General features: G+C 52.6%; 7 protein-coding genes across 11 annotated transcripts; 1 reads left to right on the forward strand and 6 right to left on the reverse strand.

The window, feature by feature from the left end:
* Nucleotides 1–200: 200 nt before the first annotated feature.
* KVP18_003093 (uncharacterized protein) lies at nucleotides 201–1637 on the reverse strand (the record flags this gene model as incomplete). 2 transcript variants are annotated; one of them, XM_067954539.1, is made up of 1 exon in its annotated part: nucleotides 201–1637. In XM_067954539.1, the coding sequence occupies one exon, from the start codon at nucleotides 1635–1637 to the stop codon at nucleotides 201–203; it is 1437 nt and encodes a 478-aa protein (XP_067806580.1). The 2 variants fall into 2 exon arrangements, with proteins under 2 accessions (XP_067806580.1, XP_067806581.1); XM_067954540.1 differs by having other exon boundaries at nucleotides 201–1520.
* A 69-nt stretch (nucleotides 1638–1706) lies between these two features.
* KVP18_003092 (uncharacterized protein) lies at nucleotides 1707–4377 on the reverse strand (the record flags this gene model as incomplete). Of its 2 annotated transcripts, XM_067954538.1 has the most annotated exons (3): nucleotides 1707–1784; nucleotides 1819–3986; nucleotides 4014–4377. In XM_067954538.1, the coding sequence occupies 3 exons, from the start codon at nucleotides 4375–4377 to the stop codon at nucleotides 1707–1709; spliced, it is 2610 nt and encodes an 869-aa protein (XP_067806579.1). The 2 variants fall into 2 exon arrangements, with proteins under 2 accessions (XP_067806579.1, XP_067806578.1); XM_067954537.1 differs by having other exon boundaries at nucleotides 1726–4377.
* Nucleotides 4378–4396: 19 nt separating this feature from the next.
* On the reverse strand, nucleotides 4397–5884 carry KVP18_003095 (uncharacterized protein; the record flags this gene model as incomplete). The annotated part of the gene is made up of 1 exon (XM_067954542.1): nucleotides 4397–5884. The coding sequence occupies one exon, from the start codon at nucleotides 5882–5884 to the stop codon at nucleotides 4397–4399; it is 1488 nt and encodes a 495-aa protein (XP_067806583.1).
* A 456-nt stretch (nucleotides 5885–6340) lies between these two features.
* On the reverse strand, nucleotides 6341–7498 carry KVP18_003094 (uncharacterized protein; the record flags this gene model as incomplete). Its single annotated transcript, XM_067954541.1, has 1 exon — nucleotides 6341–7498. The coding sequence occupies one exon, from the start codon at nucleotides 7496–7498 to the stop codon at nucleotides 6341–6343; it is 1158 nt and encodes a 385-aa protein (XP_067806582.1).
* Nucleotides 7499–7539: 41 nt separating this feature from the next.
* Nucleotides 7540–8382, reverse strand: KVP18_003097 (uncharacterized protein; the record flags this gene model as incomplete). The annotated part of the gene is made up of 1 exon (XM_067954546.1): nucleotides 7540–8382. The coding sequence occupies one exon, from the start codon at nucleotides 8380–8382 to the stop codon at nucleotides 7540–7542; it is 843 nt and encodes a 280-aa protein (XP_067806587.1).
* A 47-nt stretch (nucleotides 8383–8429) lies between these two features.
* On the reverse strand, nucleotides 8430–9782 carry KVP18_003096 (uncharacterized protein; the record flags this gene model as incomplete). Of its 3 annotated transcripts, XM_067954543.1 has the most annotated exons (3): nucleotides 8430–8472; nucleotides 8501–8822; nucleotides 8852–9782. In XM_067954543.1, 3 exons carry the CDS (start codon nucleotides 9780–9782, stop codon nucleotides 8430–8432), a joined length of 1296 nt encoding a protein of 431 aa, XP_067806584.1. The 3 variants fall into 3 exon arrangements, with proteins under 3 accessions (XP_067806584.1, XP_067806586.1, XP_067806585.1); XM_067954545.1 differs by lacking the exons at nucleotides 8430–8472; nucleotides 8852–9782 and having other exon boundaries at nucleotides 8497–8763; XM_067954544.1 differs by lacking the exon at nucleotides 8430–8472 and having other exon boundaries at nucleotides 8799–9782.
* A 559-nt stretch (nucleotides 9783–10341) lies between these two features.
* On the forward strand, nucleotides 10342–11529 carry KVP18_003091 (uncharacterized protein; the record flags this gene model as incomplete). Its single annotated transcript, XM_067954536.1, has 1 exon — nucleotides 10342–11529. One exon carries the CDS (start codon nucleotides 10342–10344, stop codon nucleotides 11527–11529), a length of 1188 nt encoding a protein of 395 aa, XP_067806577.1.
* Nucleotides 11530–11870: the final 341 nt, after the last annotated feature.

An 11870-nucleotide genomic window follows, 5' to 3' on the forward strand; every position in this document is an offset into this window, starting at 1 on the left:
ATTGAATGAAGTGATGAGTGATATATTGAGCTATCGGATAGGTGAGTCAACCAACACAATACCACAGTGCAAGCTGCAGCATACAATAATAAATGGGTGATGCGAGTGCAAGCTCCAGCTGCGTTTACAGATAACCAAGTGCTGCACTCTGTTTAATAACCCATCAAACCCAAGACTCTAACAACCGAACATTAACGCTCCTAGTTGATCTTCACCCATGGTCCAAACATGCTCATGAACGAAGCCCATTTCGAGATAGGCACATTCACGCCCACGTTGATTCTCATCTCGTTGAAACAAGGACAAACGTTTCCGATGCAGACACACGGAGTCGTAAAATCGGAGGGAACGCCTGTCGGCTTCGTTGTGGGCTCCAGGGAAGCCGACGTGCCGGACTCAACAGTGGGTGTCGGAAATTCGGATGTCAAGGCAGAACCCGTGCAGTACATGTACTTGATGGTTTCCAGAGCGAACAGTATGATGTCGTTTATTGACGGAATCGACTCCCCCTCCAGACTATAGAAAAGTCCGCTGAGCCCTGCCTCGAAGAACATCTGCTGGTAGTGCTGCCGCAGGCACTTAGCTTCACTAGTCGCGTCAGGACAGTTGCCATGCAATTTTACGTAGATCAGTCCGGCGTTGGCTGACGGCGTCAGCAGCACGGGGATAACGCCGTCGATATTATTCAGAGCCCGAGCGGCATCCTCTGGAGTAGGGTACTCGTGGTTCAAACAGTTCGACGGCGTGTCCACCACGCCGCCGTGAGGCAGAAAACCCTCAGGGAACTTCCATGGACCGCACAGCTCCCGGAGCTCGTCGAATCGGGCCGTCTCGCCAGCAGTTAATGTACCAGCCTCATATTTAGTCCTCAACTGAACCAGGTCAGAATACAGTCTACCGTCCTCCCTGCAAGATCCGTAGTGTAGGGTCCAGGATTCTTTAAAACCGTCAGTCCCCCAATACTCGTTCCAGTTCTGCGTGTTCACCTTGGCATCCCCAGCTTCATGTGGCAGAGCGTCAGTGGTGGAAAGAACCACACGAATCATTGCAGAATCATCACCAAAGCCCCCAGTTAAGCCTTTCGAAAAACCCCAGGCAGAATCGTTTCCGACGGAAACGAGAGACCCGAGGAGGTTTTCCTTGTAGTCACCACCTCCGCTGATGTTTACGTTAGCGATGGAATGGCTCAACGCATCCGCATTACCTGTAAGCGGAGATCTGAGTCGGTAACAGTGGTCCCGTATGAATCGGGACGGGTAGGCGCCATGGTCGCCAAAGCCGCTGATCGGGATGGGCTTGTCACTGAATGTGCTGAATCCAATTCGGGAGCCTGGATACAGAGCGGACACCTCGCGCACCAGGCTGGAGATACTTCTCCGGAACTGCTTCACAACATTAGCAAAGGAACCAGACACGTCCTGGTTTATAGCAAGTTCGAACCTGACGTTGCAGTTGTCGAAAAACTCGTTTACACCGCCTGCTTCTTGGAGAGATCTGAGGTTCTTAGAAGCATGGCGCATTAAAAAGTCTTCAAAGCTCACACCGTTAATGGGTGTACTCTCATTGATGGACGAAGTCAGCCAAGCGGGGCTGGCGGCCATACCAGCAGAGAGCACAAAGGAAAGACGGGTTTTCATACGTAAAAGCAAAAAGGAGTTGTTGTTTATTCAGACAGGTCATCGCTTGTGTGGGCTCTCGGTCATGCGTTACGGCTGTAGAATTGCCTCAAACAGAACGAACAACTGCTGGGCTTCCTGGCTCTTCCAAAATACTAGAGCAATCGACTGCCAATCGTTGCATTGGCTCGAGATTCCTCACACTCTTGATAAAGGCTTCCGCATTTTGAACGATGTTCGGGTCTGGCACGTAGACACCAGATTCAAGAGAGGACTCGAGGTCAAGAAGGTATCTTATGACGCCGATCAGACTGCTCACTCTGAGTTCCTTGCCGTCGCGTCGGAAGTTCGCGACAGCGTGCAGTCGTACAGTGCCAACGCCAAGAATCGACTTCATCCAACTGTATACCAACTTGCACAAATCAGATTGGAGGGATTCATCGACCGAATCCATCGCTCTGCTCGAGCATTCTGCGACTTCTGGAAGCCTCCACACGGCCCCTGCGGATTTCTTCAACGTAGAGCTCAACAATTTTCTGGATTCAAAGTCCGGCAACGAGTGCAGAGGAATGTCACTCAGCACGCAACCCAGCATGATTTGGGTGGCCATGGCTGTCCCTAGAACAGGGCTTTTTGTCGCTTGTTGCGTTGCGCCATCTATGATGTGCATCATGCTTCGATAGAACGGAGGGAACCCAGCAGTTGTAACGGAACCAATGGTCTTCCAGCAGTCGATGAATGCGCAAAGGACGGCGTCTTCAGATGACCCTCTGGCCATGATACTGACCACGGCATCAGTGAAATCGGCGAAGATGAGGTTCTCAGCTTCGTCGATAATTCCGTTGGTCGGCTGAATCAGATAGGACAGAAGCGGTTGAATGAGTGAGCCCCCATACAAAAGCTGTCGCAGCGATGCCCCCCCCAGCTCTTGGGATATTTCCAGGCGAAAGAACCTACTGATGAACTCTGGGAGCAACTTGTGCCCATGAAGAAGACCGCAAACGGCGCCAATGGCGTCTCGTCTGTCATTTACTGGGGCCAATCGTATTAATCCTACTGCAGCCTCAAACTGGAACTCCGCCAGCAGCTGAGCCATGCGAAGGGCGAAATGCGCTTGGGGAATAGTGGCCGGCAGGGTCTGTGCAGCGTTCCCACCTCGGGGAAGGTGCCTGTGGCTATACATCTCTTGTGGTCTCTCAGGGGAGCTGGTCCGTGCTGGCGCCAACGGGTCTATGTCCACAAACGTCTTCTCAAAGCTTCTTCCCAAGACAGCAGCAGTCGAGGGGTCCAGGTTGACTGCAGGTTGACAGATGGACTCAGAGACAGACACACGGGGCCGGTTTTCATCAGCGACGGACACTGAAACACCCGCAGTCACCTTCAATGTGGCTCTGAGGCTGGCAGGAAGCAGATTTGACTCGGAATAATGTGCCCCGAGGAAGGAGCCGGAAGGAGGCCCATCCTGCCGATCCATAGCATACAGCCAGCTGATCAGCTTGGAGTGTCTATTGCGCACACTCAGAAAGTCAGTCTGGTTCATGCCTAAGAGTACGTGGCGCAGGAAAGAGCTGAGCCACTCGATGGTGACCCTCTCAGTGAGGATTTGGGCCTTTACAGCTCGCAGGTGTAGCATTTTTTTATCGACGGCCCTCTTGAGGTCGTGCTCGGCAGCGTTAACAGCTTTGCCGATTTTCGGCAGCAGAGCATTGGCATTGCGAATGTACGCGTCGGTTTTCGCTTTCAAAGATTGCCGTAGAGGTAGAAGAGTCTCGAAAGGACGGTCCACGGAGGCGATCGCCCCATTGTACACATCTCTGATGGGTACCAAATTGTGGTTTGCCTTCTCACCTCTAGAGTGGTCCCCAGTCAGAACGCATTGCCTGCACAAAGGCAACAGGCATTCGTTGCAAGCCCGGTCGCAAATACACGACAGATGTTTCCGGCACGCTCCGAACTGCGAATCACTGTCCTGCACAGGACATCTTGAATGTCGGGCTAGCAGGGGGTGATCTGTGTGGTGAACCTCGTCACATTTCTCGCAGAAATATGCGCTGTCAGATGCACAGAAGATGGTAGCGGCCTTTTTCTCGCAGAGGTTGCACAGAGGGATTGGTACATAGACGTGCACCGGCGTGAACTCAACTTCGAGAAGAAACATAGGAAGTGCTTGGTAGCACATGTCTTTGAGGCGGATTAGATTCCGGAAGGCTCGGCGTTTAGGCGGGTCTAAGCGTGACCGTGCAGATAGCAGACTGTGGCCCGAGGGGAGAATCGCGGTCTCCAGAAATTGTTGAAGACCGCTTCCTGAAAAGTCTTGCGTGGATCCCAAAGCAGCATAGAATATTAGGTACCGATAGACTCCAGTCGGATCTGATAAATTCAAACCCAGCACCATACGGGCGGAAAAGCCAACTGGAGGTTCTAAGCATCCTTCTGGCAAGGTTAACGAGGCCTGCCTCAACCCAATATCAATGCCTGAGAAGTGTATGACCTGCTCGCGCAAAACGGATTCGGAAGTCAAGCGTGGACGCATGCGTGTCATGTCCACCACACAGGTAGCCACTGGACCCTTTATGGCTTTTGCCTTCTCAAAGAAATCCTTTTCGGTAAGTTTTGATTGGAGTCTGTGAGTCTGTTGCACATGCAACTCTGTCGTGAACAGTGTGAACTGCAGCAAGTACTCCAGTCGTGCGACGTCGTCAAAGTCGGAGATCAAAGTGGGTTCGACGGCCCACTGTGCTACTTCAGGAGCATGGCGCATCGAAAAATTGATTTACCAGTCACGAAGCTACACGGCCCGTAACGTGCCACTTGGAAAAGGAGTCGATGTGAACGCTGCATTTCTTCCCGATAAGACCAGTGTCAGTAGGTACCAGCACTTTAACGTACTGTTTAGTGTGGCCCACAGTGTGGTCTGATCGGTCAGAGGGCTCAGAGAACCAGACATCTACAGCCTGACCCACCAGGTAGGCGTGCTTGCTTGGTATCGCCTTGGTGAGAGCAGTCACCTCGCGAGATCTTGACTTCTTAGTTTTCGTATTGAGCTGCTGTAACTTTGCCGCCGGAGTACCTGGTCGAGGGTAGAACTGGGAGATGTTGATCATCTCGAATTTGTAGTGGTCCAGAAGATCCAAGGTGAATCTGTGGTCGTCATCCGTTTCTGTCGGGAAGCCACATATCACGTCCGTTCCCAAATATATGTGTGGAACGTGCTCTCGCAGGTAGTCGCTCACTTGACAAAACTCTTCGACAGTGTAGTCTCTCATCATGCTGCTGAGAACAGCATTAGAGCCGGATTGCACTGGAATGTGGAGAAACTCGAAAAAGCATTCCGATTTGAGGATGTTGGCCATATCCTCGAGATGCTCCAAAATGTATGGCGGATTGGTCATACCAACTCGAACCATGACATTGTTTTGTCGAGAAAGTGGATTAGACATGAGCTCGTCACGAATTGCAGTCAAAAGGTCGATGACGTTGAGACCCAGATCTATACCGTAGGCGCCAGTGTCTTCGCTCGTCAGCCAGATTTGCTGCACGTTCTCATTCACAGCCTGTCGGACACGATCCAAGATCGCTTCTAAATCGTAGGATCCTAGCTTTCCTCGGGCTTGAACTGTCTTGCAGTATGTGCACCGTCCGAGACACCCCGTACTGAGAGGAATGATCTCAACCAGATCGTTCCTTCGAATTTTCGGAAGGTCTAAGGAAGGTAGTTCCCTCTTCTCTAGCATCTTCACCACATTGCCCTTGAGAGACTCACCCACAACCTCCACTATTCGATCAATCTGCATAACGCCGATCATCGAAAGGTCATGCCACCCCTTGACGTCCCTATCCGCTTGTGGGACACATCCGCCCACTATAACCGCCTTTCCTGCGCTTTTCGCCCTTTGGGCCAGAGTCATGGCTGCCTCTTGACTGGGGTTCTTTACTGTACAGCTGTTGAGAATCACCGCATCCGCATCCTCCCACGTGTCGACGATTTCATAACCGAACTGAGAAAGAAGACCCAACATGTATTCTGCATCACTGCTATTGTGGGCGCATCCGTAGGTGTGCAAGTATACCTTAGCCTGTCCAGGGATCGTGTTAGGAGACTTTGTCCGGCCTCCCTCCGCTGACTTTTTAGCAGGGCCCTGGGATTGGCACGACCCTCCGCAACACCGCTTTTCATCGGAGTCATTGGCGAGCCAGCGTGACATAGCGTACCCGAAGGCAAACAGAGACGCGGCCGCACACAACGTCCTAACTAAAGACCTCGTCATGTCGTTCCAAAGAAATATCGATTTGATGTCCAGGACTGTAACAGTCACTGAAACTGATGCTCACGTTGAGGTGGTGAAGCTCCAGACCCCGGAGAGAAAGAAGAGTGTTAGGTTCGATGAGAGCGCAGTGGACAATGAGTTTTCTGGGCAGAAGACCAGCAAGAGCTGCTGCATTTATCATCGACCCCTCGACTTTGGGGAGAGCGAGAGCGAGAGCGATTCAGGTGGGTGTTGACACAGCATCACACACAGATGACTCAACGTTGTCAGACGACACGAGGAGAAGGCGAGCGTTGAGACGTGAAGCAAAGGAGCACAGAACATGTGGACACGGGCATTGTTGCGAAAAACCTTAACAGCCCTCTGATGTGCACGATGGAGACTGTTCAGACGAAGAGGCTGAGCCCGTTTCCGAGAGGGGGTCTCCGCTTCTGAGTCAGCAAATGTGCCGTCGGCTTACCTCATCAACGTGCGTACTTGTTTGTGGTGCGAGATTCGGAAAGTGTGTGGACACGTGACCACGAAGAACTCGCCGTCGACCTCAAAATAGATGCGCTGTTTATCGCTTAAGGACTCGTAGAATTCTAACTCGTAGGGACCGGGGCCTTGATCTATCCGGTATCCCCTTCCACGAACCACTTTCTCGCTCCCCAACCCGACTGCCGAGTGGAAAGATACCCACTCCATGCAACCGTCGCCCACGACTTGACAAGCGTCGGCGAGGTGACCAGGTTCCCGGCCAATCACACCCGCCTTCATCTTGGGCTTAGCATCTTCCCAAATACTCATGCCACCCCCAAACGAGGGGATGTTTATTCCTACCAGTGACATGGTGGAAGGTAGCAGTTTTTTGGATGTATGGTTGTCGAAGATAACGGAGTCCCCATCGGTCATTCTTCGTACCGTCTTGTCGATAGGAACGTTATTCCCAAAGAGGACTTTCTTGAATCCCTCTTCGAAGTATACAAACTTGTTCCTGACCTGGTTGTTCTTACGTCGACGGTCGAAATTGACGCCAATCCTTGATTCGATGCCGATGCTAAAATAGTTCGACATAAGAAAGCTCTTCTTCGTGATCCCGAGGTCGACCTTCTTCTTGGTGTCATTATCCACCTTCAAAAACGAACCGCCAGCACGAACCGAGGCCTCCACCAGCCAAACATCGTGAAAAATTTGAGCGGCTCGCGTCCACTCTCGCATTAGTTCCGTCAGCACCCGCATGTCCTGACTCCAAGGATTGCACGCGTTGAACGGCTGCCAATTCATTGCACGCGCGAAGTCGTTGCCTGTACCGAACGGAACAACGCCAATCACCAATCGCTTGGTGTCATCCACACCATGTGCCCACAATTCCTGGACCATCCACATCACCGTGCCGTCCCCGCCACACGCGATAGAGTATATCTGGTCATTGGGTCCAAGGTTTTGGATCAGCTTTCCGATGGCTTGGAAGCCTGGTTTTTCACCTGAATCCCCGTCTTTGATGTTGAAGAAGTGCAGATTGAATTCATGCTGACTAAGTGTCATCTCCAGACGACGGATTCCAGGCGTAAGAAATTTACTGGCCAGGTTTCCCCCTGAAGAAGGGTTAACGAAGAAGAAGATGTGGCGCATTAGCGAATTAACCTTTTTCGTGCGAGATCATCGATTTCACATCACTGCGGTCCAGCGACGAACTCAATACAACCGTCATAAGACCGGTACGTCACGCCTGACTCGCGCAGGTTTTGATTGATGATGGCACAGAGCTCGTCCACCAACGCATTCGTGCTGGCGTCGCTCTGAATGAGGTGGGGCGAGGTGGGAGGCAACGTCTGGTATGAATGTTTCCCTGGAACCCTCTTGGCGTCGGACAAGCCGACGTGGCGCCTGTTTCTTCTTTCGGATGCATCGTGCACGAAGGGACAATACGGCCTACGGCAGCCCGGCTGCTCGCAGCGAATGCTCTTGTAGAAGCGGCTGTGATACATGGACTCCTCCTTCGAGTGCGCGTATGGACAGTTACGGCCAGCCATGCAGCAGCTGTGTAGCTGCATGCGACCAGTCTCGAAATCCGTGGAGTACTTGATGTCTGGACAAGTCTTATCGCTATACTCGAACGTTGCCGGGTTTCGACGAGGCCAGGCGAGTGAGTGAGAGTCAAAGCATTTGGCTCCAAGCGAGCAACCAGACGTCGCGTACTTGCGACACACGGCAGTTCGGAAGAGATTTAGCTCGTTATCGCTGAGGACGTAGTTCATCTGGTCTCCACATACATTACCAGTCAGCACCTTGTCTGGCTTGGGACCCATCGTGCCGTTTCTCTTGGCGGTCATGCTTTCTCGGCGAGTTGGTTTTTGCCTGGGGGGCGGCCTGGAGAGAGAGTGGCGTTTGGTGGGCTCTGTCCCGTTGTCGCCGATCGCCTCGATAGTCGATTTTCGTCCAGTCCATCGCCTTTTGGGGTGTGAGAAGTCTGTGGAGCTGCGTTCTCTCGCCCAACCAGCAGTATCCGAGTCCATCACAAACTTTTCTGATGTGCACCTCCCCAACCACGAGAACATCACACTTAAATAGACTTCTTGGAGAATGCCGTCTTAGGTATAGGCGCTCTGCGTTGGAGGATGTGTGAAACCTCACGGGAGCCATTCATTTTTCACAGCGTGTAACAGGGCCTGAACACCCAGCCCTGTTTCTGGGTCTTCCATCATCAACCCGAACACGTCGAGGTCTAGCAGAAACCAGCGCGCCTCTCGGAACACGCTATTGCCAAACGCTGTCGGGAGGGTCCTGCTCAATTTGTCGTCTCGAACTTCAATGGACTCAGGAGACAGGACTCCCACGAGCAGAAAGAGCCCCTTTGAGTGAGCGAGAGGGATGAGCTCTGGGAAAGCGAAAGCCATTTGCTTATCCAAATTGACGTACTCGAACCCCTGCGCTACCAGCCAGTCCAAATTGGCGTCTGAATCTCATTGCCAGGCAACCCCTCACCGAAGACGGCGTCTTTAACGAAAGATGAGTCACCATCTAACAATTTTCTGAAGGTGCCGAATATGACGTCTTCGGCCCGCACCCGTTCCCCTACATAGGGGTCGAACACGTTCACGATGACGTTGTGGATGGGTTTCAGCCGTTCAAGATCGTCAATGTTCGAGCTGGAGAACCACAGGTGCTCGTCAGTCAACGTCACGTCCTTCATGGAACGAACCAGTTCAACCGCCCCCAGCGTCTGCTCTACCAAATCGAATGGAGCAGGCTGCGACAAATAGTAAGAGGAGAACATCAGCTCCAACACAACCCCGACATCATAGTTGGCAGCCAGCACTAAAAATTCATCCAGCCGCAAGGCGGTGCCCAGGTTAGTGGGGTGATTGGGGTCCGCATGCGCTCTCCGCTCAGGTTTGGTGAATTTGACCATGTAAGTCAGCTTGCCGAACGGGTCCTGTGGATCAGTCTCCAGTTGATCTGGAAAAATTCCCTCGTAAGATGATGACCATTTTATCTCTGATCCCTGCAACCCGATTCCTGCAAGCTCTCGTGATTCCTTTGACCCTCCGAAATCCTCAGAGGGCTCCCAGTTCGTTGTCTGTGCCATAGTAATATTTTCAAGACACACTGGAGTGCCATCCTTGAGTAAATTGACGTGGCAGTGCCAAAGCGCTAGCGAGTCGGTTGCAAAGAGTCGCTCGTAGGCCTCTTTTGAGTTTGGCGGGGAGAATGCAGACGCGCCTCCCAGGCCCACTATAGCTTTCCCGGCAGCGGAGTAGTCCAGAACTGCATGACCTCCGTTTAGGACCATGACGGTGATTACCCCAGCCAAAGTGGTTGCTAGAAGGAGCCCTGCCACGATTAGAATTACTACGTGCCGTCGTAACGATCTTCTGAGCTGGTGCTGGTGGGTGTCATAATCAGCAGAGTCCATTTTGTGAGGAAACACGCAATTGCACAAGAGATCACGCACTTCTGTCATAGTTACCTGCGCCAATCTAGAGCTGCGCCTGTCCTCTGACAAACCAGTGGTGTTGGTTTTCCTTTTTCAGCAAATGTGCAGATGATAGTGTTGCCTCTTTATTCGAAAATATCTCGACACGCACATGAGACTGCAAACGTATTCGGCTTCAGCAGAAAACGTTCTACTGTGCAGCTTTTCATTCGCGCATGTTGCCGATCCCCACTACGAAGCACGTCGTCTCCCGGAATTCAACAGATTCCACAGATTCAATGATGGCTACAGCACGAATTTCAAAACCGTACGTCGACAGAGTCAAGCGCCAGTGGTGACCTCAAACCCAAGGAGGGCCTTCAATACAAGTAGGCACTTTGTGGAGACTACGTTCCGAACGCTGAGTGCAGGCGATCGGCGCCGCCTGGTTGAGCCCATCAAACAGGCGAGCCGATCGGGAGAGCACGGTCTCCTAAGAGACGTGTGGTACTCCAAGTTGCGTGCTTCGAAACTGCCATCCACGGAGCAGGCATTGCGCATGGTTATCGGCGTCTTGCAGGGAACACACAAACGCCCGGTTCAACTACCGTCATCGACAAATAGCATTGGTACCGACCCTAATCTCAGCCAGCGCGCCAAAGACGCCGGGATAAAGTTGCACGACACAACATTCTACGATGCCATGTGTCGTGTGGACGCCGAGCTCGGAAGGAGAATATTGGACAACCTGGACTCAGTGTTCCGTGCGACTGACGCCTATTCAATGTTGGCCGCGGTAGTGGCTTTCCTGCAGAACGTCACTACTCAGGACACGCTCGACATGGGAACAGAAGCCTGGGAAAAAACGACAAGATCGTTGTTGCGCGTGCTCTGGGAGACCCTCCGAGCCCAGAATCGTTACACCAGCCAAACGAGGCCCGCCAGTGGCGCAGAGCGTATCCAGCACGTGGAGTCCGCATTAAATCGACAGGCCAACCTATTCAGGGAGCCAGCCATCGCCAGGACGGTGAAACGAGCTGCTAGGCGCTTCCCCCAGCCATCTGCAGCCATGGATGGACCAGAGTTGCTTCTCCGCGTTGTTTCCGATGGGTTGAGCCAAGTCGACCCGCCCCTGAGCTCAGTGAACATGAGTACTTGGTCCGCCCGTAGAGCAGGTCCACATCGGGTCTTGCTCACCATCGCCGACGGAAGGCAATTCCCTACCTTAAACCGGCTAGTGTTGACCATTCGGCGAGCCGCTGGTGACTCAGATCATCAGCGGATTCGTAATCTCCTCGGGATCGCCCAACTCCCATTGTCGGTCGTGTGGGCCATTGGGCGGCAAGCCTTCGAGGAACTTCTAGATCTAGCAATGCGCACCGAAATCTCACCCAGTAGGTCTCCAGCGGTCGTTGTTCCGGATGCGGTGTGGAGAGCACCAATACGTGTAAAACGTATCGGAGCGGCTGCCGTGGATCAAGACGAGTCCGCCGTGGGTCAAGGCGACGAGTGCGTTGTCTGCGCGGAAGCATGGTCGCAGCATGAACTGGCAGCTCTAGATGACTACTGCCAACAGTTCAAGACCAAGTCAGACCCAGTGACCAGCCCGAGCGTGCGCCGTCTGAACCTGCTAAGGAGCGGTCTGGATGCCAATTACTGTGGCCACTTCTTTCACAAGAAGTGCATGTCAGAGTGGGGGGGTACTTGCCCCCTTTGCAGAGCACATTGGATCAGCACTCCCTCGTAATAAATGAATGTCCAGTGTTGTGTATCATCGGTGCATGTCACAGGTCCTTGCGCCCTTTGCAGAGCACATTGGATAAGCACAACTCCCTTCTGATGAATGAAGTCTTCGAATTTGAATGTTGCATATCATCGTTAAATTCGTTCATCGATATCAGTCAACTTCTTCCATCTTGGACAGATCCTCAGCATTGGCCACCACCTCCTCAAGAGGGGGAAGGTCATCCTCAACCACAGCGTCGTCCTCCAGAGCGAGGCCAAGCTTCACCATGCGGTGGATACGATTCGCGTACACAGCAGGCTCATCAAGGTTGAAGCCAGAGGTCAACAGGGAGGTCTCGTAGA

Source organism: the organism of the source record quoted next (assembly GCF_019968955.1).
Source record: "MAG: Porospora cf. gigantea A chromosome Unknown PgA_NODE_717_length_11986_cov_353.283, whole genome shotgun sequence".
In the NCBI taxonomy this organism is placed as follows: domain Eukaryota; phylum Apicomplexa; class Conoidasida; order Eugregarinorida; family Porosporidae; genus Porospora; species Porospora cf. gigantea A.